Source organism: Tetrao urogallus (assembly GCF_951394365.1).
Source record: "Tetrao urogallus genome assembly, chromosome: 20".
NCBI lineage: Eukaryota > Metazoa > Chordata > Aves > Galliformes > Phasianidae > Tetrao > Tetrao urogallus.
Window position 1 is genome coordinate 4,516,518 of NC_136833.1, and position 24,624 is coordinate 4,541,141.

At 54.8% G+C, this 24,624-nt stretch overlaps 2 protein-coding genes across 2 annotated transcripts; both read right to left on the reverse strand.

Moving 5' to 3' along the window:
• Window positions 1–2,307: 2,307 nt before the first annotated feature.
• On the reverse strand, window positions 2,308–4,221 carry HSPB1 (heat shock protein family B (small) member 1; the record flags this gene model as incomplete). The annotated part of the gene is made up of 3 exons (XM_079545061.1): window positions 2,308–2,619; window positions 2,755–2,818; window positions 3,861–4,221. The coding sequence occupies 3 exons, from the start codon at window positions 4,219–4,221 to the stop codon at window positions 2,460–2,462; spliced, it is 585 nt and encodes a 194-aa protein (XP_079401187.1). The 3' UTR covers window positions 2,308–2,459.
• Window positions 4,222–7,053: 2,832 nt separating this feature from the next.
• On the reverse strand, window positions 7,054–23,905 carry SRRM3 (serine/arginine repetitive matrix 3; the record flags this gene model as incomplete). Its single annotated transcript, XM_079545053.1, has 14 exons — window positions 7,054–7,273; window positions 8,995–9,132; window positions 9,423–9,653; window positions 10,269–10,555; window positions 15,386–15,557; window positions 15,837–15,941; window positions 16,051–16,101; window positions 16,321–16,356; window positions 16,646–16,714; window positions 17,022–17,051; window positions 17,364–17,444; window positions 17,669–17,803; window positions 21,451–21,552; window positions 23,682–23,905. The coding sequence occupies 14 exons, from the start codon at window positions 23,903–23,905 to the stop codon at window positions 7,054–7,056; spliced, it is 1,881 nt and encodes a 626-aa protein (XP_079401179.1).
• Between the last annotated feature and the right edge of the window lie 719 nt (window positions 23,906–24,624).

Sequence of the window (24,624 nt, forward strand, 5' to 3'; positions counted from 1 at the left end):
CTTCAAAAATTTTTTAAAGTTTTTTAATTTATTTTTCTTTTGGGGGTAAAGTTTGCTCTACCAAATAGTGATCGTAACAAACTGATCTGTTATGGATGTTGCTATAGTGACATGCAATTATATATGATTTTGTTTTTAAAAAGGAAAAAAAAGCAAAAGAAAAACACCAGTGTTAGCTTAATCTTAATGTCTGGTGTTCGTCATGGTGAAATTATAACTATTACAGTGTAGGAGAACAATGACTGTGTTCTTTGAATGAGCCTTTGTTTGTGCTTTTTGTCATGTTATGCAGTGAACTATTTTTAAGGTCTAATCAGTGATTATTTTTCCAACTCCGTGTTTCTGTAAGGAATTATTTCACACACGGACCATTCTTAGCAGTTTTCCTCAGTGATGGAATATCATGAATGTGAGTCATTATGTAGCCGTCGTACATTGAGCAAAATAAACTTACAGATCTGACGTCAGCGCTGCTCAATTCTCTTGCGTCTCTCGAGTCGCCGGGGGCTGGAGGGCGGCTTGGCATCCACCTCTTCCCAACCATTCGCATCCACTTCTTCCCAACCTGTGTTGGTACCCCAACCATTAGTGTCCCATTCCCACCCTTGGCCTTGGGGACATCCTGGTGTTCCTTCCCAGCTGTCGGCATCCGCTTCTTCCTAACCCGTGTTGGCGTCCCCCTTCCTTCCCAACCTATGTTGGCGTCACCTTCCCAACAGTTCTCATCCCCAACCGTTGATGTCCCCTTCCCACCCTTGGCTTTGGGGACCTTGGGCAGTCCTTTCCCCTGGCCCAACGCAGGGCTGGGGAACCCATGGGTGTAATCTCAGTGCCTTGCTCGTGGCCGCGCTCTGCCTGTCCCTGCCTCGCTGCCTCCCAGCAGCTTTTTCCGCTCAGCACGCTGTGCGCTGACTCACTCTGTAAAAATAATCCCCTCCCTTGGAAACTGAACGCCCAAAGTGGGTGTTGTTGGCTCGCCCACGGCCAGGCTGTGCTGCTGCCTCCCCACCTGTGTGCCCAGCCCTGGGGCCTGGCACAGCGCTGCCGTGCTGATAAAGGTGCCTGGGGCTGGGACAGCACACGGTGCCGCCTCCAGCTGCGGTGCCACCCTGCTGCACTGGGTGACGTGTGTTCATTGCACACCTCTGCACAAAGCCAGGAAGTCCATTGCTGGACCCTAGGGCTGGCACTGCTCTTGCTATGGCAACTGTCTCCACCACTGGTTTCTGTGGCCACCCATCCCATAATGTTACACGTGTGCCCTGGGGGTCCCCGTGCTCTGGGGGGCTGGGCTGACAGAGGAGCCCCACGGCTGTAGGATTCCTCCCCGGTCATTGCCTGCCTCCGGGATGACTCAGGGGGGATTAGAGGGATTTGTAGGAGCAGGAACACGGCTGCCGGCAGCCTGGCCATGTAGGGCCAGCCCTGACCCTTGCATGGAGGTGTGGGCACAGGAAGGGTGTGAGGATCCTGACACTGTGCCCGGCCCCTTGAGCTGGGGCTGGAGGTGTGCAAAGCCCCATCTGCCCAACTCATCCCAATGGGGTGAAAGGAAGGAGCATAACGGAGTGGAGGCTGTGCATCCCAGAAGGAATTGCGGATGGCAGCATGCTGCTGGGTTGGAAGTCCTGTTCTGACCTCCTGAGCTTCTGCCCAAGCTTCCCTGCAAGCTGCGGAGGGTGCCTGTTTTATGGGATGTAGAGACCCAGGGTGTTGGTACCAGGATGGGGATACGCAGCAGGTTGGACATATGAGACGTTGAGGACATATGAGACGTTGAGATCTGGGGTGGTGATGCTCAGAGCTTTGGAGAAGAGGAATGCTGAGGTGTTGAGAGCCAAAGTGCTGAGATCTGAGGTTTTAGGGACCTGGGATGGAGGAGAAATGGGATGCTGAGATCTGGGAGATGGGAGACCTGGAATTTTGGGGACCCTGGATACTGGTCGCAGTGCTGTTGGAGAGTCAGGATGTCATAACCTCGAGTGTGGTAGATATGTAATGTTGAGACCCAGGACTCTGGAGACCCAAGGTGTCAGATCCCCAGGACTTGGAGACCAGGACATTAACCTTGGGATGTTGGAGACCCACACTGCTGAAACCCAGGGTGTGGGAAGCAGGGACATGGCCCTGCATGGAGCCAGCAGTTGGACTCAGTGATCCTTATGGATCCCTTCCAACACAGGATAACCCATTATTCTATGATCCTACGACTCTGGAGACCTGGGATGTCCAGATGCGGGGTATGGGGTGTGAGAAATGGCATGTAGGCTCTAGGATGTGGCAGGCAGACACAGGGCAGGATTCTTCCGTCACTTTTATTCCCATCATTTTTTTCTTTTCCTCCATGTTTATTCAAGGCACTGGGGTGATGGGTGAGTACAAATAAAAAATACAAAGGGGGGCAGGAGCTGGGGGCAGGCGTGTGGGGTGCGTGGCAGGGACAGCAGCCGGGCCTCTTCCTACTTCTTGGCTGGTTCTTCCTTCTTGGCCTCAACGGTGACAGGGATGGTGATCTCAGATGACTGGATGGCCGGTTTGGGCAGCGGGGCTTCCACTGTCAGCATCCCATCGGGGGACAGAGAGGAGCGCACGGCTGTGGCTTCCACACCGGGGGGGAGGCTGTGGGGAGAGGGGAGAGGTCAGAAAATCCCCACATTTCTGCGTGTCTCCCATTGGGGAAAATGACAGCCCCAGTGTGTGTGAGCTGGGGATGGGCAGGTTGTGTCCCCCCTCTCTCCCCAGCCTGGTACTCACGTGTATTTGCGGGTGAAGCACCTGGAGATGAAGCCGTGCTCATCCTGTTTCTCCTCATGCTTGCCTGGAAGGAATAAACAGCAAAGGGTTGGTGTCCATTGGGTCTCCACAGTTGTGGTTTGCCTTTCCCTGCTCCATCAACTCTGGGATGGAAGCACTCCTGCTTGCCCTACATGCAGCCCTGAGTGATGGGAGACACCTGTGTCCCTACAGGAGAAGCCCCTACACTTAAGGGCAGAAAACAGACGGTGATGGTGGACCCAACCGACCTCCAGTGCCTTTGTTTCAGCTTCCCATTGTGCTGGGCACACTGCTGGCCTCATGCCATGGGTCTGTGTTTTGTCACAGCACCCCTTGCTGAGCCCCCTCCCAGACATGCAGGGATGCTCAGGGTGCTGTGGGCCTGGCTCTGCCCCATGGCACTGCCAGCTCTGTCCCGATGGGGCACAGATCACATCCCTACCATGGGCTGCGCACAGCAGCAGTGTGGGGCTGGGGACTGTGCACCCAGCACACTGTGTACACTGTGAGTCATGCCTGGAATTCACTTGTAACCCTATGCCTTCTCTGTTAGTTTATCATTTTCTCTTTTTTTTTTCTTTCTTTTTCTCTTTCTTCCTTTTCCACTTTCCTTTTCCTTTTTCCCTTTTCCCTCTCCTCTCTTCTCCTCCCTCTTTCGCTTTTTCTTTCCTCTCCCCTTCCCCTTTCACTTTCCTTTTCCTTTCCTTCCCTATTTCCTTTCCTTTGCCCTTTTTCCTTTCCCTTTCCCCTTTCTCCTTCCCTCCCCCTTTCTTTTCTTTCCCTTTCTCTTTCCATCCCTATTTCCCTTTTCCTTTCTTATTTCCCTTTTACCTTTTCCCTTCTCCCTTTTCCCTTTTTTCGTTTCCCCTTCTCCCATTTCCACTTTTCTCTTTCCTTTTCCTTTTTGCCTTTTCCTTTTTCCTTTTCCCTTCCACCTTTCCCACACTCTTTCTTTCCCCTTCCCTTTCCCCTTTCCCACCTTGCTCCATTTTCACTGCATACCCCAACCACGAACACATCCACCCGACCACCCCGCGTCCCCCATGCCCTCCACATCCCCCCGTCACCCCACCCCACAGACCCACCGGTGATCTCCACGATGTTATCCTTGGTCTTCACCACCAGCTCTTCGGGAGCAAAGTGGTTGACATCCAGGGTGACCTTCCAGCTGTCGGCGCTCTGCCGGATCTCGGAGATGCCGCTGCTCAGCTGCCGGCTCAGCGCGCGGCTGTAGGGCGACCCAGGGGCGGGCAGCAAGGCGCTCTCGCTGGGCAGCAGACGGAAGTACCCGGGCCAGGCGCTGCCGCTGGGCCACTTGTACCAATCCTCAGGGATGTGCGGCATCCCGAAGGACTGGTCGAAGAGGCGGCTGCCATGGTACCAGTCGCGGAAAGGCTCCCAGCTGGGGCTGCTGAGGAAGGTGAAGGGCACGCGGCGCTCGGCCATGGTGTGCGGGGCGGTGGTGTGGAGCGGCTGTAGGGCCTTATGAACGCGTCCCGATGGTTATTTTTAGCCGGCAGGAGCAGCTGGCTATTAATGGAAATCGCAGCGGGGCCGGGAAGGAACCAGAAGCTTTCTCTGGCCCTGCGCAGCCGCAGGCCCCGGCTGCCCGCCCCGCACGGCTCCTTGGCGCTGATGGATGGGAGCTGGATGGCTCCCAGCCTGCCCTCCCCTTCCCGTCAACAGTCCTTGGGATGCGCAGCGCTGGGGGGATGAGTCAGAGCAGGAGCCCGAGCCCGGCCCTGCGCCCACTGCGTCACCGCCGCGCTGGAAACTTCTGGAGCCCATCAGAAATGCGGAACCCCAGGGCCCGTATGGGTCGGGGTGGGGGTCCCAGAACCTGGGAGTGGGGTTTGTGGGGCTGATGGAGGACAGAGGGGCCAGTGGGGGTTACAGGGCTTGGTGGGGGTCAGCGGGGCCAAGTGTGGCTGATGGAGGTCAGGAGGACTGATGGAGGCTGTAGGGCTTGGTGGGGGTCAGCAGGGAATCGTACAAATCGATGCGGACTGCTGGGGTTTGCTAGGGACCAGTGGGACCAGTAGGGATCGATGGTGCTGTTGGTGGCTGATGGGGGCAGCGGGGACTGATGAAGCTGTTGCCGGTTGTTGGGAATATTGGGACTATTAGGGGCTGAGCTTTGGCCTTGAGCTGTCTGTCCAACCTCTCCCGGCTCCTGCAGTGTGCAGGCTTTGCTTTTAAGAGCCAGCACAGCCAGGAAATGGCTGTAGCTGAGCCCTGATGTGCTCGGCACAGGGATGTGAGAGCCCTCCGTGTGGGGTAATTGGCACAGATGGGGATACAGGAAGGATGAGAGAGGGATCCTTCAGCAGGGGGGGCTCAGGGTGTCCCTTCTGTCCCAGCACAGCCTGCTGAGCCCTTTGTCGGGGGCTGGGGTGGGGGTGAGCCCTGTGTTGTCTGGGAAATGCGACTGGAAAGGGATCAAAGCAGCTGAGCTGCAGAGCTGGAGGCGTGGGGCCACATCCTGCCGGGGGCTGGGGTGGGAGGGAGGGATGCAAAGAAACCTCTCCATGCCTCGCAGCATCATTTACAATATATACTGTATATTTTATTATAATTGAACCAGCTCACTGAATCTACAGCTGTACTCACAATCCAGAAAAAGAGAGCGCGCGAGAGAGAGGAAAATACTGAAGTATTTCTACAGAGTATTTTGTTCCAGTTGGCTCCCTCCGCGGCAGGAGACAGAGACTGTAAAAGAGGAAGACTGGAAATTTTCCCTGATGTGCTGTCCTGTCCGGGGCTCTGTCACTGTGGGAGCTGTGGCCATGGGGCAGGGATGGGGGGGCAGGTGTGGGATGGGGATGGGGGATTGGAACGGGGACGGAGATTGGAGTGGAGTCAGGGATGGGAATTGGGATTGGAGATTGAGATGGGGACTGGAATTGGAATGGGGTCGGGGATGGGAACTGAGGATTAGGATGGGGATTGGGATTGGAAGGGGCTGGGAATTAGGATTGGGATAGGGACCACACCAGAGGATGCCTCCGAGCATCCCTGTGCAGGGGGAGGGCAATGCAGGGTGCCTGAAGTGCGTGGCCGTGGTCAGAGCCCCCCAGCCCACCAGCACTAAAGGGGCATTACCGGACTCAAAGGGACGCCCCAGTTCTGCGGTGCCCTGGGGGACAAAGCCCTGATCCCATTGCGGCGCTGTGGGTTAATCCCAGCAGCTGTGCTCCCATCCCACCCGGCTCAGTGCTTCATCCTCCTCCAACCAGGCGGAAAACACACGGTCCATGTGGATTAAACACCAACAGTGGGGCCAGGGGGATGCCCCCAGGAAGGGCCTTTTTTGTTTGTTTGTTTTTTGTTTTTTTTTTGGAAAATCAGCACAACGCTGTGGAATTGGGGCTGTCAGCAAAGCGTGCGGGCCGCATCCTTTATCTCTCATTAAAGCTCCAGGGAGGGCTGCAGGAATGCTCCAGCCCCAGGGCACAGCGAACCCACTGCCACACCATGGTGCCAGTGCAGCATCCTCCAGGAGAGGAGCCACAGCCATCCCCCAGGGCTGCAGTTCTTGGGGAAAGTGTCACCATAAAGCCATCTGGGTCAGGAACTGAAGCAGGAGGTGGCCAGGGCACCCAGCTGGGGTCGCAGTGCTCAGAGGGAGCACCACGTGTCCAGGGGCGCCCAAAGCAACGGGGGTGCAGGGGGCACCTTGGTGAGGACCACCCCACAAGCACGGTGAGACGCATCCCAAAACACACCTTTTTCACCCCAAATCCAGACCTGACAGCATTTGTTCTTCAGGGGCAGGAGATGCAAAGCCCTGGAGTGGGGGGGGGGGGATCCCAGCCCACTCCTTGGGCCCGTAACCCCGTGCGGGATGAGCACTGGGGATGTGGCGATGCTTTGTTCATCGGTGGCTCTGTGGTGCCCAGGGCTGTTGGGTCCCCAGGATAGTTCGTGTCACCTCTGTCCCCAGGGGTGCCACAGGGATACAAGTCAGTGAGATGCTGCAGTTCCTTTAGGGCCACATCGCACACTCCAGCTAGGCATGGATTGGGGAAAGGTGCTCAAAAAGTCCCAAATACCCCAAAAAGCACCGCTGGATGGAGCACCCCCCCAGCTATGTCGATGTGATTTGTTCCCTCGCTCTGTGCTCGCCCACCCTGTCCCCCCAAAATAAGCCACCCCCCACCCCATCTCCCAACCCCCAAATACCCTCCAGGCTCAGGGTCACCCCCGCCCGCTCGGCCCATCCTTGGCAATCCCCTGTTCCTGGGGTGGGACGGAGGCTCCTGGTTGGGGCGGGGGGGCTCAGAAGCCAGCGCTCTCGGAGCTGCTGCGGCTGTTGTAGCTGGGGCTGCGGCTGGGGGGGCTGCGCGAGCGGCTGGGGGGGCTGCGAGTCCGGCTGCGGCTGCGGCTGGTGCTGTAGGTGTCGTAGCTGCGGCTGCGGCTGCGGCTGTACGAGTAGGTGCTCAGCGAGCTGGAGGACGAGGGGCTGGGGCGGTAGTAGGGGATGGGACGCTTGCGAGCGCTGCGGAGGGAAAAGGGAAACCGAGTCACAGTCCTGGTGTGGGTTAGGGGAGGGATGGGGAGCAACGGCCCAACCTCCACCTCAGTGCGCTTGGGGTGGCTGCAGGGTGACAGTACCCGTCCCACATCCCCTTCCTCTCCCCTGTTCGCCCCGGGTGTTAGTCCTGGATTAGGCAGCGCCGAGGACAGAAAGTGAGCGGGTTAATGTGGCTTTTGTGTTTTCCCAGCCACCAAAGAGTGAAAGCTGCTGAAAAAGAGTTGTTAGGGATTAGCCAGCGTCAGGCTGCCCGAGCTTCGACCCGCACCAGCTCCTATGGGGCAGTGACATCCGGAGCAGTGCATGGTGCTGAGCCCAGAGCCCTGCAGGTCCCCACAATTGCAAGGGACGCAGCAGTTCATTCCTTGCCCCCTTGTCCCATCCCTACACAGCAGTGAGCAGCGTTAGAGGGACCGGAGAGAGACGCACAGATTGGAGCAGTCTGGGAGGAAGAGAAGAAGGAAGGGGAGAGGTTACCCTGCGAGCCAGGCAGGCGGCGATGCTCTCCGAGGGGAACCTTGGGATGAAATGGAAAAGGAGACATTGGCATCACTGAGGGAGAAGGAGGGGCACAGGAGGTGGTACATGGTGCCATGAAGATGTCATCTGCTGGGCCACACGCCGGCAACCCTGCAGCTCTGGGGAATTTTGGCTGTGGGGGGGTGACACGGTCAGGACAGCAGAGCTGGCTGAGATGGGCAATATTTCTCTTGTTCTGTCTTACGACTTCAGCCCAGTCCAGGAGAAATCAAAATCCTCCCATAGTGAGCAAGAGCCTGTGACTGAAAATCCAGCCAGCGCCATGCTCAGACCCTGATAGCAAGGGAGACAAATAGGTCAGAAACGAGGTAATCTCAGCTCAGCACCACTAATGCCGCCAGCGCTGCATGCTAACGAGGTGCTATATATGCACGCAGTGTTTTGTCTGGCACTAAATATTGCCTGTCTTAGAGCCTGGCATCCTGAGTCAATAGGATCTCAGGAAGGAGAAAACTGCATTTAGAGGGCAGGAGACAAATGGACTTCTTGCTGGAATATACACACATGGAGTAAAATTATTCTTATTTTCTGTCTGTAAATGGGAAGAGACCAGAAGATTGTAGTACTGGAGGCAGTCTGGTTATCCATCTGGACCAGCCTGATTGGCTCTTCCTTCATCCTTAGGATTATGTAGCTGTCCTTACAGATGTTTGTCCAGCGACTGGTCCATCCATCCTTTCACCCATCCGTTCTTCTGTACATGTATCCATCCATTCATGCAGCCTTTCACCAAGCCAGTCCAAGCATTCATCCATCCATCTATCCATCCACTCTTTCTTCCTTTCTTCCTTCCTTCCTCCTTCCTTTCTTTTTTCCTTCCTTCCTTCCTTCCATTTAACCATCCATCCATCTTGGAAGCATTCAACGCCAGGCAGGATGGGGCTTTGAGCAACTGGTTCTAGAGGGAGGTGTCCCTGCCTCTATCAGGGGGTTTGGAACTAGGTGATCATAAAGGTCCCTTCCAACCCAAACCGATCTGTGATCTTTCCTTTCTTCCTTCCATCTATACATCCATATAATCACTTAACCATCCACGCATCCAACCATCCATCCATCCGTCCATTTAACCACTCACCCACCCTTTGGGGCTGTCTGGGAGCACAGTCTGGACACAGACCACGCACAGACTTCATGCTGGGACCTACCTGGTGATCCTTCTGGGCTCCATGAAGCTGGGGGAGTCACGTCTCCTCTTCCTGATTGGGGAGTAGCTTCGGGAGCGACGCCGGGCCCGAGCAGGGTCTGGGTCACTGTGGCGTGTTCGAGGCTCATTGTCTTTCTCTCTATACCAACACAAGGAGGAGCGTTAGAGGCACGTGGGGCAACACGGCATCTGTGTGGGACTCTGGGACAGCCCATGCATGGCAGGTAAAGCGCCTCCCCAAACCTGTAGGGCTGGAACCCATTCTCAGGTGTGGGTGCTCTCTGAAGGTACTTTTGAGGCTGTCCTAAGAGATGGGACACGGAAGCCATGCACATACCCAGCAGCACAGGGGCCTGGGTGGTCCCCAGGCTCTGCTTGCCACCACTGCCCATCCTTCAGACCCCAAGCCGGCCGTGTCCCCCAGCTGACCTGCTGGCAGTTTTCTTCTGCGAGGGAGAGCGGCTGCGGCTGCGTGCTGCTCGCTTGTCCCGTGAGCGGGAGCGAGACTTGGAGAGGGAAGCGCTGGAGCTCCAGGAGGTGCTGCGGTGCCCTGTGCTGTGTGAGGGGCTCTTCCTCCGCTCCGAGGCTCCGTGCCGAGAGTGCTTCGCTGACGACTCTGAGCTGCTGTTGGGACGGCCCCGGTGGTGCCTGTCCTTCACCCTGAGAGGGGCAGAGGGGGTAATGTCACAGGAACGTTTTCGCCATGGTTCCTTTCCTTCTGCAACCTGTGGACTGTCCCCTGTGAGCCCATAGAGGAGCAGAAGCATCCATGTGGATCCCAAACCACCCTGATTATCATGGAATCATTGCATTGTTTGAGTTGGAAGGGCCCTTAAGGGCCATCTGGTCCCACTCCCTGCTGGGTAGAATTACAGGATATCCTGAGTTGGAAGGGGCCTGTAAAGATCATTGAGTTCAACTCTTGGCTCCACACAGGACCACCCAAAATCAAACCATATGTCTGAGAGCATTGTCCAAATGCTCCTCAAGCTCCAGCAGCTCACGGCCATGACCCCTGCCCTGGGGAGCCTGTCCCAGTGCCTGACCACCCTCTTGGTCAAGAAGCTTTTCTTGACATCCAACCTGATGCGCCAAGATCCCACAGAGCTGTCTGGGCACTATGGGGCTCACCCATCCCCACTGGAATCGCTCTCCAACAGCACGCCAACCCAATGGCCACCCACCCTAGTCTTGGAGCACATCCCACACCTGGATAGCAACAGGACACCCTGGATACCCATGCTTCCGATGTAGTGGCACCCAGATTGCTCTTACTTCTTAGCGTGGGCACCGTGGGTCCTGTCGGGGCTGAGCGGGTGCGAGCACACTGAGCCCTCCGAGTCACTGCTGTAGCCAGTGGGGCTGAGCCCCGTTGGGGCCGGCAGGCGGGGGGCCTGACCGCGGTGCCGGGGCGGCGATGCGGAGCGGGAGCGGTGCCGGTGGCCGTGCTTGGCTCGCTCCGGCGAGGGCGAGTGGGCACCATGACGGCCGCCCCTGGTGCGAGGGGACGGCGGGTCCGTCCTGCCGCGAGGCCGTGGAGAAGGGGATGGCGAGGCCGGCCTCTGGCAGGGGGAAGAGAGACAGAGAGAATGGGGACAGGCGGAGGGGAGAGGAGAAGAAAGAAGGAGAAAGCGGTCTTTAGTGGAGCGCGCCGGGCCGGGGCTTGGTGCACAACGTCAACGCACATCGCATTAAGGCAGGCTACACAGATGCTACCCTGCACCTTCCTCAGCCTCTTGCCCTCAACAACGTGGGTCATGCAAACCTCCGCATGCAAAACGCAAAAAAATAAAAATAAAAAATAAAAAAAATCAACGAAAAGACAAAGAAACAAAGAGGGGTTGGGTAGGGGAGACGAAAAAAATCCAAGAAACCCAAAGTCATCAGGGAGGGAGAGCTCAAAGGGAAAGAAACGACCCCCCGGACACCTGGAGAGAAAGCAATCCCAGCGCCCGCCCACCCCAACCAAGAGAGGTGGAAGGAAAAGGGGAGGAAAACCCAAAATAACTGAGGAAAATGAGAAAAAAAGAAAAGATGAGAGGAGGGAGAAAGGGGGAGAGTAAGTTAGAGTGAGCTGAAGGACAGAGGGGGGAACAAAGAGGTGAGGGGCTGGGCGGGTGCGGGGTGGGAGGGCTGCTCACACAGAGGCATGCACATATATAGAAGTCTATAATGTTTATATATGCGTAGGTTTATAGATAGTAAGGTTTTTGGCTTAAAACAAATCAAGAAACGAAGAAGACGGCACAGAGCAACAATGGAGGGCAAGGCAGGGAGTTGGGGGGTGAGGGAAGAGAAGGGAAAAAGAAACCAAAAGAAAGAAGAAAACATCGAAATCAAAGGAAAACCAAACCAAAACTTCACAAATGTCATCGTTACTGAGATAAATGAATGTCTCTGAACTCTTCCTGGGATACGCATTGATCTGTTAGCTGTGACTCTGCAGGGAACTGCTAAGTTCTCATCAGCACTCAACACAGACTTTGATTTCTGCTTCCTTTTTTTTTTTTTTTTTTTTTTCCATTATATGCTTTTTTTTTTTTTTTTTTTTTTAAGTCCCTCTTGGTTAACATCCACTTACCAAAAAAGTGGCATTTCCTCCTTTAGTAGGTAAGGTATGAAGAGAAGGGAAAAGCGGGGCAATATAAGTGCATCATTAGATTCACAAAAATGCAAGAGAGAAAGAAAGAGAGAGAGGAGGAGAGACAGAGACAAAGAGAGGAGAGAAATAAAACAAAACTCCCTTCACTACACTCCAAAATCGGGCGTCGGGGACCCATCCTGACTACCCAGCAGTGACACGGGGCCACCGGCGTGGTGACCACCCCAACCGAACGAGGCTGAAGGTCTTAGGCTATGGGAAGGCTTTGGGGAAGTCTCCCCCATTCCATCAGCTCCTGATGCCCATGAAGGGTAAATCCTGTGTGATCTGATGGGGCTTAAGGAGATTTGGGAGGTGCCGCTGTCCTCGGGGTGGCCGTTGACCTCATTTCTCCACCATCCCCTTTGCCTCAAATGTAGTTAATCCTAAATGCTGCTTTTCTCCCCCTAAAGAGAAGTGGATGATGTACTGTGGGTCTGCAAGGAAGATGCTGCCAAAAGGACATGCTGCTGTCGGCACGTCCCCATCACACCCTCGTTCCTATGGACAAGTGGTCCAAGCCAGCACCTGCAGACTCTACAGCCGCAGAGCCCTGAGGGAAATGAGGAGGGTGGTTTGGTGCAGTTTTAGCAATTGCTTCAATAATTGGCTGCTGCTGTCATTGCTCCAGCAAGGGGGAAAAGTGGCAGTGGGGATGGATGCCCCACCATCGGCACCCACATAGGGATCGGGCTGTGACTGCACCCCAGCCCTACATCCAAGGAAAAATCCAAGTGAAGAAGAAGAGAGAGAAAGACAGAGTGAAGGGACCTCCTCCCAAGTGAGGCATTCCCACATTTGCCATCCATGCTGTGCGGATATGGGGTCCACATCCGAAACACAGAAAAAGGGATGGGGAGGGCAGAAGGGGCTTCTATTGCAAGACAAAAATAAGGATGATCCAAATAAACCCTTGCAAAGGTCCAGTCCAGAGGAAAAACACCTCCGGGTACTTGTTCTGGGCATGGAAGATCTCAGAAGATCTCTGCAGCCCCCAGTGCTCTCCCCAGGTCCCTTCAGCTCACTGCCACAACAGCCCCAGGAGGGGCAAAAAATATCCAATCTCCCTCGATTTCTCTCTTGCTGGCCCTTCCTCCCTCCCCATCCTGCAGCCCAAAACACCCATAGCTCCATAAATCCTTCTCACACACTGGGATGTGCCTATTTCTCTTTGCCTCTATTTCATTAAATCCATCTTGTTATCCAGCCCCTAAGGAAGCACGGGGGAACTCAGCCCGACCCAACGTGACTGTACCATCTGTGGGAACAAACACAAACTCGGAGGGCTAAAACACACAGAAATGCATTCTACCAACAGAACGAGGAAAAGAGAAAAGGCAGAAAGAAAGAAAAATTTTACATGAACAGGGCAAAAAAATAATAAAAAAGAACGTAAGAGAAGAGCATGGCTTTGCAGCTAACTGGGGAAAACCATACAAATTGAAAAAAAAATCATATATAGCCACCAAAAAGAGACAAAATGAAAAAGAGAAAAAGAGAGAAAGAAAGGAAGAAAGAGAAAGAAAGTAAGAAAGAAAGAGAAAATAACATTAAATCAAGCTACGGTGCTTTTCAACAGGCTCATCTGCAGAAGTGAACGTGCAGAGGTGGACGAAATACCTACCTTCTGAATTGGCAGTGACAGGAATGCAATAATAAAAAAGAAAACAATAATCTCCACATTTGGAGTGCAGAATGGGAAAAAGACAATGACTCTTTAGTAATGTGATTTAGACCCCTTTGCTAATCAAGTTTGCTTTGCTTAGAGTTTTTAATATATAATTGGTCTCGTTTGCATTTTTTTTTTCATTGTGCTTAATTGGAAAGCCAGTGGCTTTCGCGGCCGCAGCGGGTTTGCCAGCTTTGTGTGTAACCCAGCCCCTAGACAGCAACACTGCGATTCGGTCCAAAAAGTGGCTGCTGGACACGACCAAATCCCAAACAACATGCAAGGGGAGCGGATGGAGCAGGACGTGTGGAGGCCGGGAGGGCTGTCTCAGCACCGGCCCAAAGAAAACCAGAGAGAAATCAGTTACAGAGAGTGTGTGCAAGTGAGAGAGCGAGGTGAGGAGGAGGAGGAGGGAGAGATGGGGAGGAAGGACAAATGCAAAGAGGATGGGGAGGCAGCTGGAGGCGAGGATGGATGGAGACGGGACGGGGAATTTAAAAGGGAAGTCAACATCACACAGCACCCTGCCTCGATCGGGGAGCCTGCGGTGCTGGGCAGGGAGATGAGGAAAAATGGGCTGAATCGAGTAGTTTTGGAGAGATTGGGGGAGGCTGGGTGCTCAGCCCTGCCGCTGCTGGGAAGAATGCTCGGGATGCTCCGGATGCTCGGGATGCAGTATGGTAGCATCACGGCATGGTATGGCCGGGAGGGGGTCAACGGTAGGTGGGCACCGCGGCCCCCACGGCCCCGTCCTGCTGGGGTACAGCGTGGGGAGGAGACCCCCGTCAGCACCACGGACAGCTGCCGGGCCGCGGCCGACTCTCGGAGCCGAGGGCGGGCATGGCGCACGGCCGCTCGGTTAGCTTCCCTTTTAAAGCCCTCGTTCAAAACATAGAGGATGGAGGTACAATGTTCAACGGCTGTCAATATTTTAGAAACACATCTGTTGGTTTTTCTGTTTCTTTTTTTTTTTTTTTTTTTTTCTTCTCCACATTAATACACACGAAAGCAAAAAATTCTAGAACAACACGACGACGACAGGGGGAAATAAAATAAGAGAGATATATATTGTTTGCATTTCTGTACATTATGAAGGAAAAGAAAATAAATCATGATAAAGGAAACTAAAACAAGTGGGGAAAAAAAGCGTGGTTTCATTGCCCTTCCCTCCCCCTCTTCCCTGCTTCTGCTGAGCAAGAAATGGAATTGTATATTACCGTTCGGGTTTTTTTCAAATGGGAGGCTAAAGAAAAACACAGATGGGATTAAAAGAAAAGGAAAAAAAAAAAAAAACAACAAAGAAAACAAAAACAGAGAGAGAAAGAGAGAGAGAAAGAGAGAAAAGTTGTCGGAGAAAAGTCCCCTCTAGAGCTGGGGAGCCAAGGGAACTCATGGGCAATGCGAGATGCCCGGGGTGGGGGCTCCTTGGCACCCAGACCCCAAACAGCAAAGAAGAATGTAGAGAGGTGCTCCATTACTGGTTAAACTGGGACTGGTCCCCTCATCCCTTGTGGGGACAAGCCCCCAGCACAGCTGGGTTTTGCTGGGACTTTTGGTGTTGCTGGGGACAATTGGACCCGCTATCACCCATCATGGGGACCCTGGATGCCCAGAATCCTAGCGCTCAGCCCCAAGCCCCACTCCATGACCTCTCCTGGCCTTACAGCAGTCCTCAGTCTGGGCACATAGAGTGGTGCTGGGATCTTGCACTTGGATGGGCTGCAGGTGGCATGGAAATAACGCTTCCATTTTTACCCACTTTTTGGCCACCTGTGAGCACTCCACTCCCAACAGTGGCCCTGCTGAGCCACAGGGGACACCTCAGGGTGTGACATCCACTGAGTGGCCATAAAGGGAGACCTGGTACTGGGGATCCTGCCCACAGGAGATGGACCAGCACCCCAGGGTTGGGGGAACATGTCTACACAGGGATGGGGACAGCCAGCACTGCGTCCCCATCAGTCTGTCCGTCACTGAGATGGGGAAGGAGGGAAGAGGAGAGCCAGGGTGAGGGATTCCTGCAAAGGGAGAAGGAAGAGGAGGAGAGGGCAGCAAACCATGGTGCAAGAAAAGCCTACGTACATCCGTTGGCTCCTCGAGTGCAGGGCCATGGCTGTGGCGGCCATTCTGGGCGCTGCCCTTGTGCCCGTTCTGGTGCGGTGAGGCCGAGCGGCGCGGTGAGGAGGAGGACGGGCTGCGGCTGGAGCGGGCGCTGTTGCCCTTGGGGCCATCCTCACGATGCTTGGGGCTTAGCCTGTGGGGCACGGCGTGCTCAGCAAGGCGCATAGCACATCCTCACCCACGTGCCAGCATAACAGTGGCACTCAACACTGGGTTGGGATCATGGCGCAAGAACAAAAAATGGGGCAAGAAATCGGGTTTTGCGCTTTTTCCTAATTGAGATTTTGCTTTGACTCCCCAGTGCTGCCCTTCCAACCCCTTAAGCATCCTGTAAGGTGCTTCAGCACCTGCTCCTCTGCTGTCCCCACAGAGGTGCCTACCATGGGAACATTATGCCCAACGGTGCTCCTACCTGCTGGGGGATTTGGAGTTGCTGTAGTCGGAGGAGAGCGAAGCGCTGTGCGAGCTGCAGCTGCTGCGCCGGTGTGACCGCCAGGCTGGCGACGCACTGCGGGACCTGTGGGGATGACAGCCAGGGCTGATGGGCAGGATGAGCCTCTGCACTGGGCACTCACGCAGTGTTGAGGGGCATGCATCCTGCCAGCCACCCGCTCACAGCATCTCACCTCTTGCGCTCTTTGTTTTTCTCTTTCCTCTTGTTTTTGGGGCTGCGGGACCTGTGGGGAGGGCAGAAAAGTAAAAGGGCAGAGATGGGATGCAGGGACTTCCCCAAGCCCGGCAGCATCTGGTTGCAATGGGTCACTGTGCTGAGCCCTGGCCAGTGCACATCCAGATCATAGGGTGGCCCCTCGTCACTTCCAGAGTGACAATCAGTGTTGGGGTGAGGGGGACAGAATGAGTGGTAGTGGTGTGGCTCCGGCAGCCTTCACCCTCACCTGTGTCTTCTCTTCTTCCGAGAGCCTGACTCAGACCTGAGGATAAAGAGGAAGCAGGGATGAAGGAGACATGTGGAGCTAGTTGACAGGGGGCGAGGGACAGGCAACCCCTGGGGGTGATGTAGATGAGGATACAGGAACCACTGGGATGGCTCTCCCGGCCATGGGGAGGTGACAGCCCATGGTTTGGGGAGCATTCTGCCCCATGAAGAGGCACCCAATTCCACACACGTTGCCACCTTATCCAGTCTACGAGTGTCACCAGCCCTCCCTGAAGCCACCAACCAGTCTGGTGTCCCCAGCCCTGCAGATGTGTCCATCTCACCTGTCACGTCTGTGCTTCTTTCCAGTCTTCTTTTTCTTCTCCTTGCGGATCGGGGAAGAGCTGTCACAGCTGCAGGGAGGAAAGTGGTGTCCATGGGGTGGGACCCCAAAGCCCATCCCTGTGACCCAGGGGAGCCCCATCCCCACCACCCATTAGCATGTCACTTCCCTGCACAACCCCTGAGATGCACAAATACTGCAAGGAAATTATTTCTTCAGGGGACAGAAAAGAGCATTTGGCAGAAGGGCTCTGGTTCACCCTGCAGCCAGAGCAGGCAGATCCAGCTGTGTCCCATTGCCACCTCGTGGGCTTCACTGCCTCCAGCAGGAGACAAGAGCAGCTGATTGCCATGGGGATTTGGGAAAGGGACACTCACCTGCGCTCTGAACCGGGTTTCCTCTTTTTGCTGCCGTAGGGAAGGCAGAAAAGAAAGGGTTATTTAAGGACAGCATCCCCCCACTGTGCCAGGAAATATAAAACGGGAAGGGAACCAAGTTCTTCCCAGTGCCACGCTCAAATTCTTCCCACTTTCATTGAGCCCAACACTGCTAACCAACATTGGGGTGAGCAACCAGGATTTAGGGTGCATCAGCACAGGGACCAAAGGTTCTTAGGTGCCCCCTGGCTCCACGGAGGCTGAGAAGAGTTGAGCAGGGAGAGTACACAGGATTGAAGCCTCCCTGTCTAGGGGACAGTGCAGGGACAAGTGAGGACTCACCGGCTCCGGCGGTGACCCGATTTCTTTTTCTTTTTCTTCTTGGGTGGTGGGGAGGTGGAGCTGCTCGACCGTCTTTTCAGCCTGCAGGAAAGGGTTGAGGTGAGAAAAGAAAACCATCCACCATTCCATGGCCAATATCACCACGTCCATCACACCCAGACCTCAGTGTCCCTGAGCTTGTTGTGGCTGTGCCAATGAGAGTGTCAGAAGATCATACATGCACTTAAGATAGGGACATGGAGCTGCTCCCACACCAACCGCTGCCACCTCCCACTGGGGACACCCCCAAAGCCCCCTGCCCAGACCTGTACTCGCGGTGGCTGCTGTCGTCGTGGTAGCACTCGGCTGAGCAGTCACACTGCAGCAGGCAGCCCTCGTCACACTCAGGGTACTGCGCTGTGTACTCCTCCCCATCCAGCCCGTGGTGGTTTTCTATCACTCTGGCAAAGGAGAAAACAGAGGAAATTTGGGAGACTGGCATCCAAGAGGAGCGTGGTGGGGCTGAATTGGGGCTGGGGGAGACTACAGCAGTGTGGTGGCACTGCTGTTGGCACATGGGGTCAAGGAGACCTGGCTCTGTCACCACCTCTTGAATGACTTTGGATATTAGGAAAGATTTATTCTCAGAAAGGGCTGTGATGCAGTGGCATGGGCTGCCCAGAAAGGTGGGGGTGCCACCATCCCTGAAAGTGTTTCAGAGCCATGGAGATGTGGCAGTGAGGGATGTGGTCAGTGGGCATGGGGGGGGGGTGAGAGGTCTTCTATAACCTTAACGATTCTATGGTTCTGTGATCACTCAGTGCCTGGCACTTCCATGGGTATCACCATGGCAGTTCCATGGTATCACCATCACGCGGCAGAGGTCTTTGTGGGGTCCTCCTACAGTGCCTGTCTCTACAGTATGTCAGCACCAGGACATCCCCGGGGCCAGGACACCACCCCCCCGTCTTCGTCATCACTCAGAATCCCTTTGCTGCCTCACGAGGCAGAGTGGGGCTGAGCGGGTGCTGCTGGTGGGGTCAGCTCAGGTCGGTGGCGGGGGCTGGATTAGGGTGAGTAGAGCTGGTGGAAGACTGGGGATTATCTGCCATCGGCAGGAGCTGCCTGGGATGATCCGGACTTGGGGGCCAGAGCCCGACCTGTCATAGGCTTGGCACAGGAGGTGATGGGTGATGTCCCCCAGGTCAGCCAGGGTGAGGGAGGAGGGGACATCAGGCCCAAAGCCACTGAGGTCTCCTCTTCCTCTTCAGCAGCTTCATCAGCATTAATTTTTCTGCTGCCATGGAAACGGACAGGAGGTTGCCATTGACTACCGGGGCTGTGGGCTGGACTCAGCAAGCAGGGGGGGCCATGCCCATCTCTCCTGGCTGCCCACACCTCATGCTACTCTTGCTCTGCCATCAGCCTCAAAGCCCCTGGGGACCTCAAGGGAAAAGCACCCACTCCCCTAAGGAGTGGTGCTGGGAACAGTGAGGATGTGGGGCAGGGGATGAGCTCCTGAGCCCAAAATGCTGCCAAGGTGCCTGGAGGCTTGGTGACAGTCACTGGGAAAGGAAGGCAGAGCAGGAAAATCATGTCCAAGAGCCCTGAAGGAACATTTCCTTAGCAACAGCACTGCAGCCCATGGTTCATCACCACATCCAGCACCCCTCTGTCTGTTGGGGAACATGGTTCAGATCAGGGACATCCTTGGAGACACCCACAGACAAGCTGGACCAGGCCATGAGTGCCCGACTGAGCTGTAGATGTCCCTGTTCATTGAAGGGGAATGAGACCAGATGACCTTAAAGGGTTCCTTCCATCTCCAATGATTCTGTGAGTCTATGACTGCATCTTGGGAGGGAACAAGGCAATCAAGGAAACTCCAGGTACTCTGGGGGAAGCCACACTGGTTGGTGCCATCATCAAATGAACCTGCACTCTTGCCTCCCAGAGGATATTTAGCAATAGGAATCTTCAAGACTTTTTAGCTGATGTCCCAACCTAGGTTCCTCCCCATGTCCCAGTCTGGAGGCTGGCAGCAGAAGAAGCCAGTGGAGGAGTGAAGTCCTTTGTCTTTTGACCCAACTATTCCATGACAATGCCTTTGAAACAGCAACCAAACCATGGAAAGGACGAAGAAAAAAAAAGGAGCTGCACAAACTGAGTTAACTCTTGCTGGATTTTCTGTTTGACGAGAAGTGTAGCACCACAGGCAGTGCTGGACCACGTGCTGCACACCACAGCCTGCTGACAGCACATTGCCCATCAGCTGTGCTCAGCAGCTCGGGACCAGCTCGTGCTGCTCCAGTTACACCTCCTCTCCTGATACACGCCTGCATTTCTTTTTAAGCCTACCAGTCTGTCCATCAAGCCGTCCCCCTGCCAGGAGCAGGCTGTGCATGCACAGACAGGAGCTAGGAGGGCGCAGACAGCAAGCTAGGGCTCAGGTGGTCATGGCTCTGCTTGGTGCCTCAGTTTCCCCTGGGGATTTCTGCAGACAATGCTGAGCTTTTGCATGTATTTTGAAAAGAGAGCAGCTGGTTCAGAAACATGGGCCTGGGAGGTGTTGGAACAAGACCAGCAGACAAGGTAAGTGCTGAGAGCTCTCCCAGGTCATTGCAAAAGTGGTGGGTGTTTATTAAAGCACTGGTATACCTTCAAGCAGTGCAGAGGTTTGGCACCCAAGCCATCCTTCAGCAGGGACTTCCACAGGTCATATCCCCATCACACGGAGCACCAGCTCCTTGGGACCTATCTGTGCTTCCTTCCTCCCTGCACCTCCTGGCTGTGCACTCCTTGCAGTCTCTTGCTTTAGACCTTCCAACTCAGCACTATTATTTATAGCCCATGGGCTAATCTAACGCTTACCCTTCCAAAGCAAGCCTGCAATCAGGGAAAGGCGACAGCCACTCTGGGGTACCCTTGGACACACCTCTGGCTTCGCCATGTGCTCATTAAAACACCAGCCCTAATGAGATGGGCAGCCTCTCCTGGGAAGATGCCCTGGAAACGACTTGTGCCCCACAGGCAAAGGCCACTTGTTAACATGCCAATAGGACTCTCAGCTGCCTGAGCGACCCTGGCAGGTTGGTTTACCCCACGCCTTGGTTTTCCCACCTGCCTGGAGAAAGACCCAGATGGTCTCTGGGGTGGGGATGGGGATGGGCACCCCAAGTGGGGTTGGGCACAGCTGAGCCCTGGTCCTGCTTGGTGGCTGCTGGCAGAGGAAGGCTGTCCCCAACACAGTGGCTTCCCCGCCTCCCCCTCGCCCTGATTTCCTGACCCTAATGAAGCATTAATATTCAGTGGACCTGCAGCATCTATTCCTGTCCCAAGTGACCTGGTTTCCAGGCTGATAGATGGTGTGCGCCAGACCAGCCATGCTGTCTGGGCCATTAAGCATCACACCAATAAATCAGCATGAAAACGGAGCAGATCCTTGTGAGGAGTTTTTACCCAGACAGAGAAGCTGTGTTTTCAGCCCTGGAGAGGGCAGGAGAAGCAACCAACACAGCAGGAGTGGGCAACAGTGAAGCATGGGCTGAACATCATATAGGATCAAACTAGTGCTTTGCTCTGCTCCATTGACCTCAGTGATGTTTATGGGCTGGCAGAGTCAGGGCATGAGTGGCTGGACTCACACACACAGCCTGGTGAACACCAAACTTGCAGCTTGCTCTCCACCACTGGCTGGAAGGGTGAGTGAGTGGCCAGCCTTTCTATGCTTTGGTTTCATCAGCTGAAATAGGAGCATTGCAATAATGGCACCTCTATAGAGCACCCAATGGGTGATAAACAACTGGGGAGAGAGAACCTCTCTAGAGGTAGTACCCTGCCTCAGAGAGGCAAAGTCTGCCTCCAGTCAGCCAACCAATCAAATAGCAAATGAACCAACCAACCAGTTGTCTAACCACCCATCCATCCATCCATCCATCCACCCATCCATCCATCCATCCAACAATCTACCCCCACTCACCCTCTATATCCATCATCTATCCAACTATCCTCATATATCCACCCATCCTCAGTGACAATCTGGGATATGTATTCCTGGGACAGAAACATGTAGGACAGAGATGGGCAGATTCAGAGCTGCCTCGCTTACATTTGGCGCCCGTGCTGGTCTTCCCTGGTGAGCACGCCCTCCTTCTCCATCAGCATCTGCCGAAAGGTCCCCACTTTCTGCCGGATCTCCTCCTCTGAGTACCTGGGTGGGCAGAGATGCAGTCAGAGCTGGCACAATTACGGCATTGGCTCCCCAGGGACTGTGTGCCCCCCAAAGGCCGGGACAGGAGGAGGGGGAATGGCCAAAGGGGCACGCAGGGCAGGGACGTGCTGATGACCTCCCATGCCCTTAGGAGTGGCACGTGGCCAGAGGGGCTGGGAAGGAGAGGTGGCATTGTGATGGTCAGCAGGGCCTGGAGGACAGCAGGACCCTCCTCCTGGTGCTCTGCACTCCCTCAATCCTGTGTTCCCTTCCTAAGCAGCACTGAGCAGAGGAAGAGTAAAAGAGGAGGACAACTATGAGGACACCTTGCGTCCTCATAGCTGGTGAGGCCAGCTCCCTCCTCCATCCCTACATGAGCCTCCCTTGCTTGTCCCCACACTGTGCTGCGTCCCAGCAGCCAAGCCAGCACTGCGCTAACGCCGAACGCTGACTCAGGCCACTGCAGGGTTATTAACGAGAGACACTAATCACTTTGTCCCTGGCATCTGCAAGCAGCCGCGGCAAAGCACAGCACTCCAGCCGTGCCAGAGACACAGGAGGATCAGTGACAGCGGACACTTCTATACTGCATCCTGCACTGGCACAAAGGCACCAGAGCATCCCCTGGACCTGAACCTGAAGGTTCTGTACTGAAATGGAGAAAATCACCGTGCTTCCGGCAATCTCCCCTGGAGAGCGAGGCATGGGGCAGCACCTGGACCACATCCTGCAGTCGGGTGCACAGCTCAACCATAATGAAAGAGGAATTAATATTAATGAGCTCATTTGCACTGAAATGGACTCATTAATACTCCAACCAGACAGGGCTGCCCAGCAGGAGGGTGGTGAACCAGGCAGCTGAGGTTGTTTCCTGCGCCTTGCATCCCACCAGCGCTGGGAGACCCCTAAACAGGGCAGCACCCCCAGAACGCTGCTCTGCACCTCACCAGCTGCATCATGGATACTCACCCTGCAGCATGGGGAACCTGAGGATTGGCTGCAGAGCAGCTGCTTTTAACCCTAGCAGAAGGTGGGTTGTATATTTTTTTTTTTGCCTTGAATGCAGAGAACAGGGTGGAGAAGGGAGGAGAAATTGCTGACAGTTCTTATCCAGAGAAGAAATCCAACCACCAGCCAGAAGGAACCCTGCAGGCAGTCTGGAGTGGGCAGCAGTCAGAGCCGGATCAGGAGGAGCCATCCGCACGGAAGGAATGCTCCAATGCCCCAAAACCCTTCTCTGCTATCACAGCACCTGGTCCCACTGGGCCCTGCCCTTGGAGATCAATCCCCCGAGCAAGAAACCCCCCCAGAGCACTTCCCCTGCAGCCCCCGGGAGAGCTCCCACGCAGAGGGGGATTAACCAGGTTGGCCAAGATGACGGCTGTAATTACGTTATCATTTCAGTGTATCACCATTATTAATAGCCTTAATAACAGCAAAGGCAATTACAGCAATAACAACAGTACCCATCACAGTACTACCCGCTGCAGTAATGCTACTACTAATAGTGAGAATCCTAGCAGGGCACGGGAACCCAAAAGGAGGACCCGGGCTCCCCACGGCGCCAGGTCAGCCTTATTTATTTCCATAACGACAAATTAGGCGTAATCATTATTCCAGCCTGTGTGAGACAATTTAATTCTAGGTCACAGTTGTGCTCTTAATGAAAGCCTTGGCGAAGCCTCCTCTCAATCCATTTTCCCTCTCCCCAGCTGATCCCAGTCCCCGTCTCCCTGCGTGTGCTGAAGCATTTGCTCCATCAGTCAGGCTTCAGTCCCAAAACTGGAGAGTGAGAAGAGAGCAGGGACAAACTGAAGCACTGTAATTGCCTCACCTGGGGCTAAACACAACCGCTCTGCTTCTTTTCCCCACCCCATGCTTATTTTCTATTTAGGGACATGGCCTGGTGGGCATGGGGATGATGGCTAAACAGTTGGACTTAGTGATTTAGTGCTCTTTTCCAACCTTAATGGCTCTACGATTCTAAGAGAATAGGCTAACCTGTCCAGACACAAATTCCCTTCCAACTGTGGACCTCTGCCACTTCAAGGTACTTCAGAAGGAGAAGTCAACAGGGGTCCCACGTCACGGCTTACCCCACACCTCAGCCCCGGATGCCCGCCACTCACCCTTGCTCTTCCATCATCTCCTGCAGCTCCATGCACTTCAGCTCCACCCGCCGCTTGCGTTCGTGGTCCAGGATCTCACGGTGAGCCTTCTTCACCAGGCTGGGCTCCACCAGCCTCACCTCCTCCTCTGCCTTGTGCCACGTGCCCGAGGCACCGGGCTGCGAGAAGCCGTTGGAGGCCTCTTGGGGCGAGGGCACGTTGGCCCCATTGTTGTAGAGAGCCATGGTGGTGCAGGTGGCACGCAGCACCTGGTGGGAACAAAGAGCGATGGGTCACCGCCAGTGCTGTGCAATCACACACCCGTGGTGTGGGACTGAGCACGGGAGCAGCAGAGCGCTCCGATTGCCCCGAGGTGCCCGGGCACAGCGCTGGAAGCAGCAGCAGGGACGAACATCCTTGTGCTCTCCGAGCACCTCTCTGCATTATTAAAGCCTATTGATTCCTATGTCTGAAACACAAGGAAACCAGCGTGGTTACAGCAGGATCTCTATGGAAATGTCACCTATGGGCCAATACATGTTCAGCCACCCATGCCAGCTTGGGCTCCTCTTCCTCAACAGCTCTGCCTTTCTCTCATTAGGGACAAGAACTCGGGAATGATGGAAGCTTCCCACCGGGAACGGTTTCTCCACCAAAGGGCTTCTTCCATGGCGGAGAGAGGGGGAAGAGGCGGATGCTTTCTGCAGCAGCAGCCTCTGCTCGCTTCCTCCAGTGGGAATTCATTTTATCCTTAACCCAGCAGTGGGGAAATTCATTGCTGCAAAACCTTGAGAATGCACTGAATGTGTCGCTGGGCTGATAGAGGAAGGAATGCGTGCACAGAGAGAGGAGATAAATGGGCTGCCAGAGCTGCAGATAAGGACTATGGGGTGGTGGAGGCTGGACCCATTGGGGAATATACCTAACGGGAGATAACCCTGAGTGGGGATGGAGCTCAGTGTCT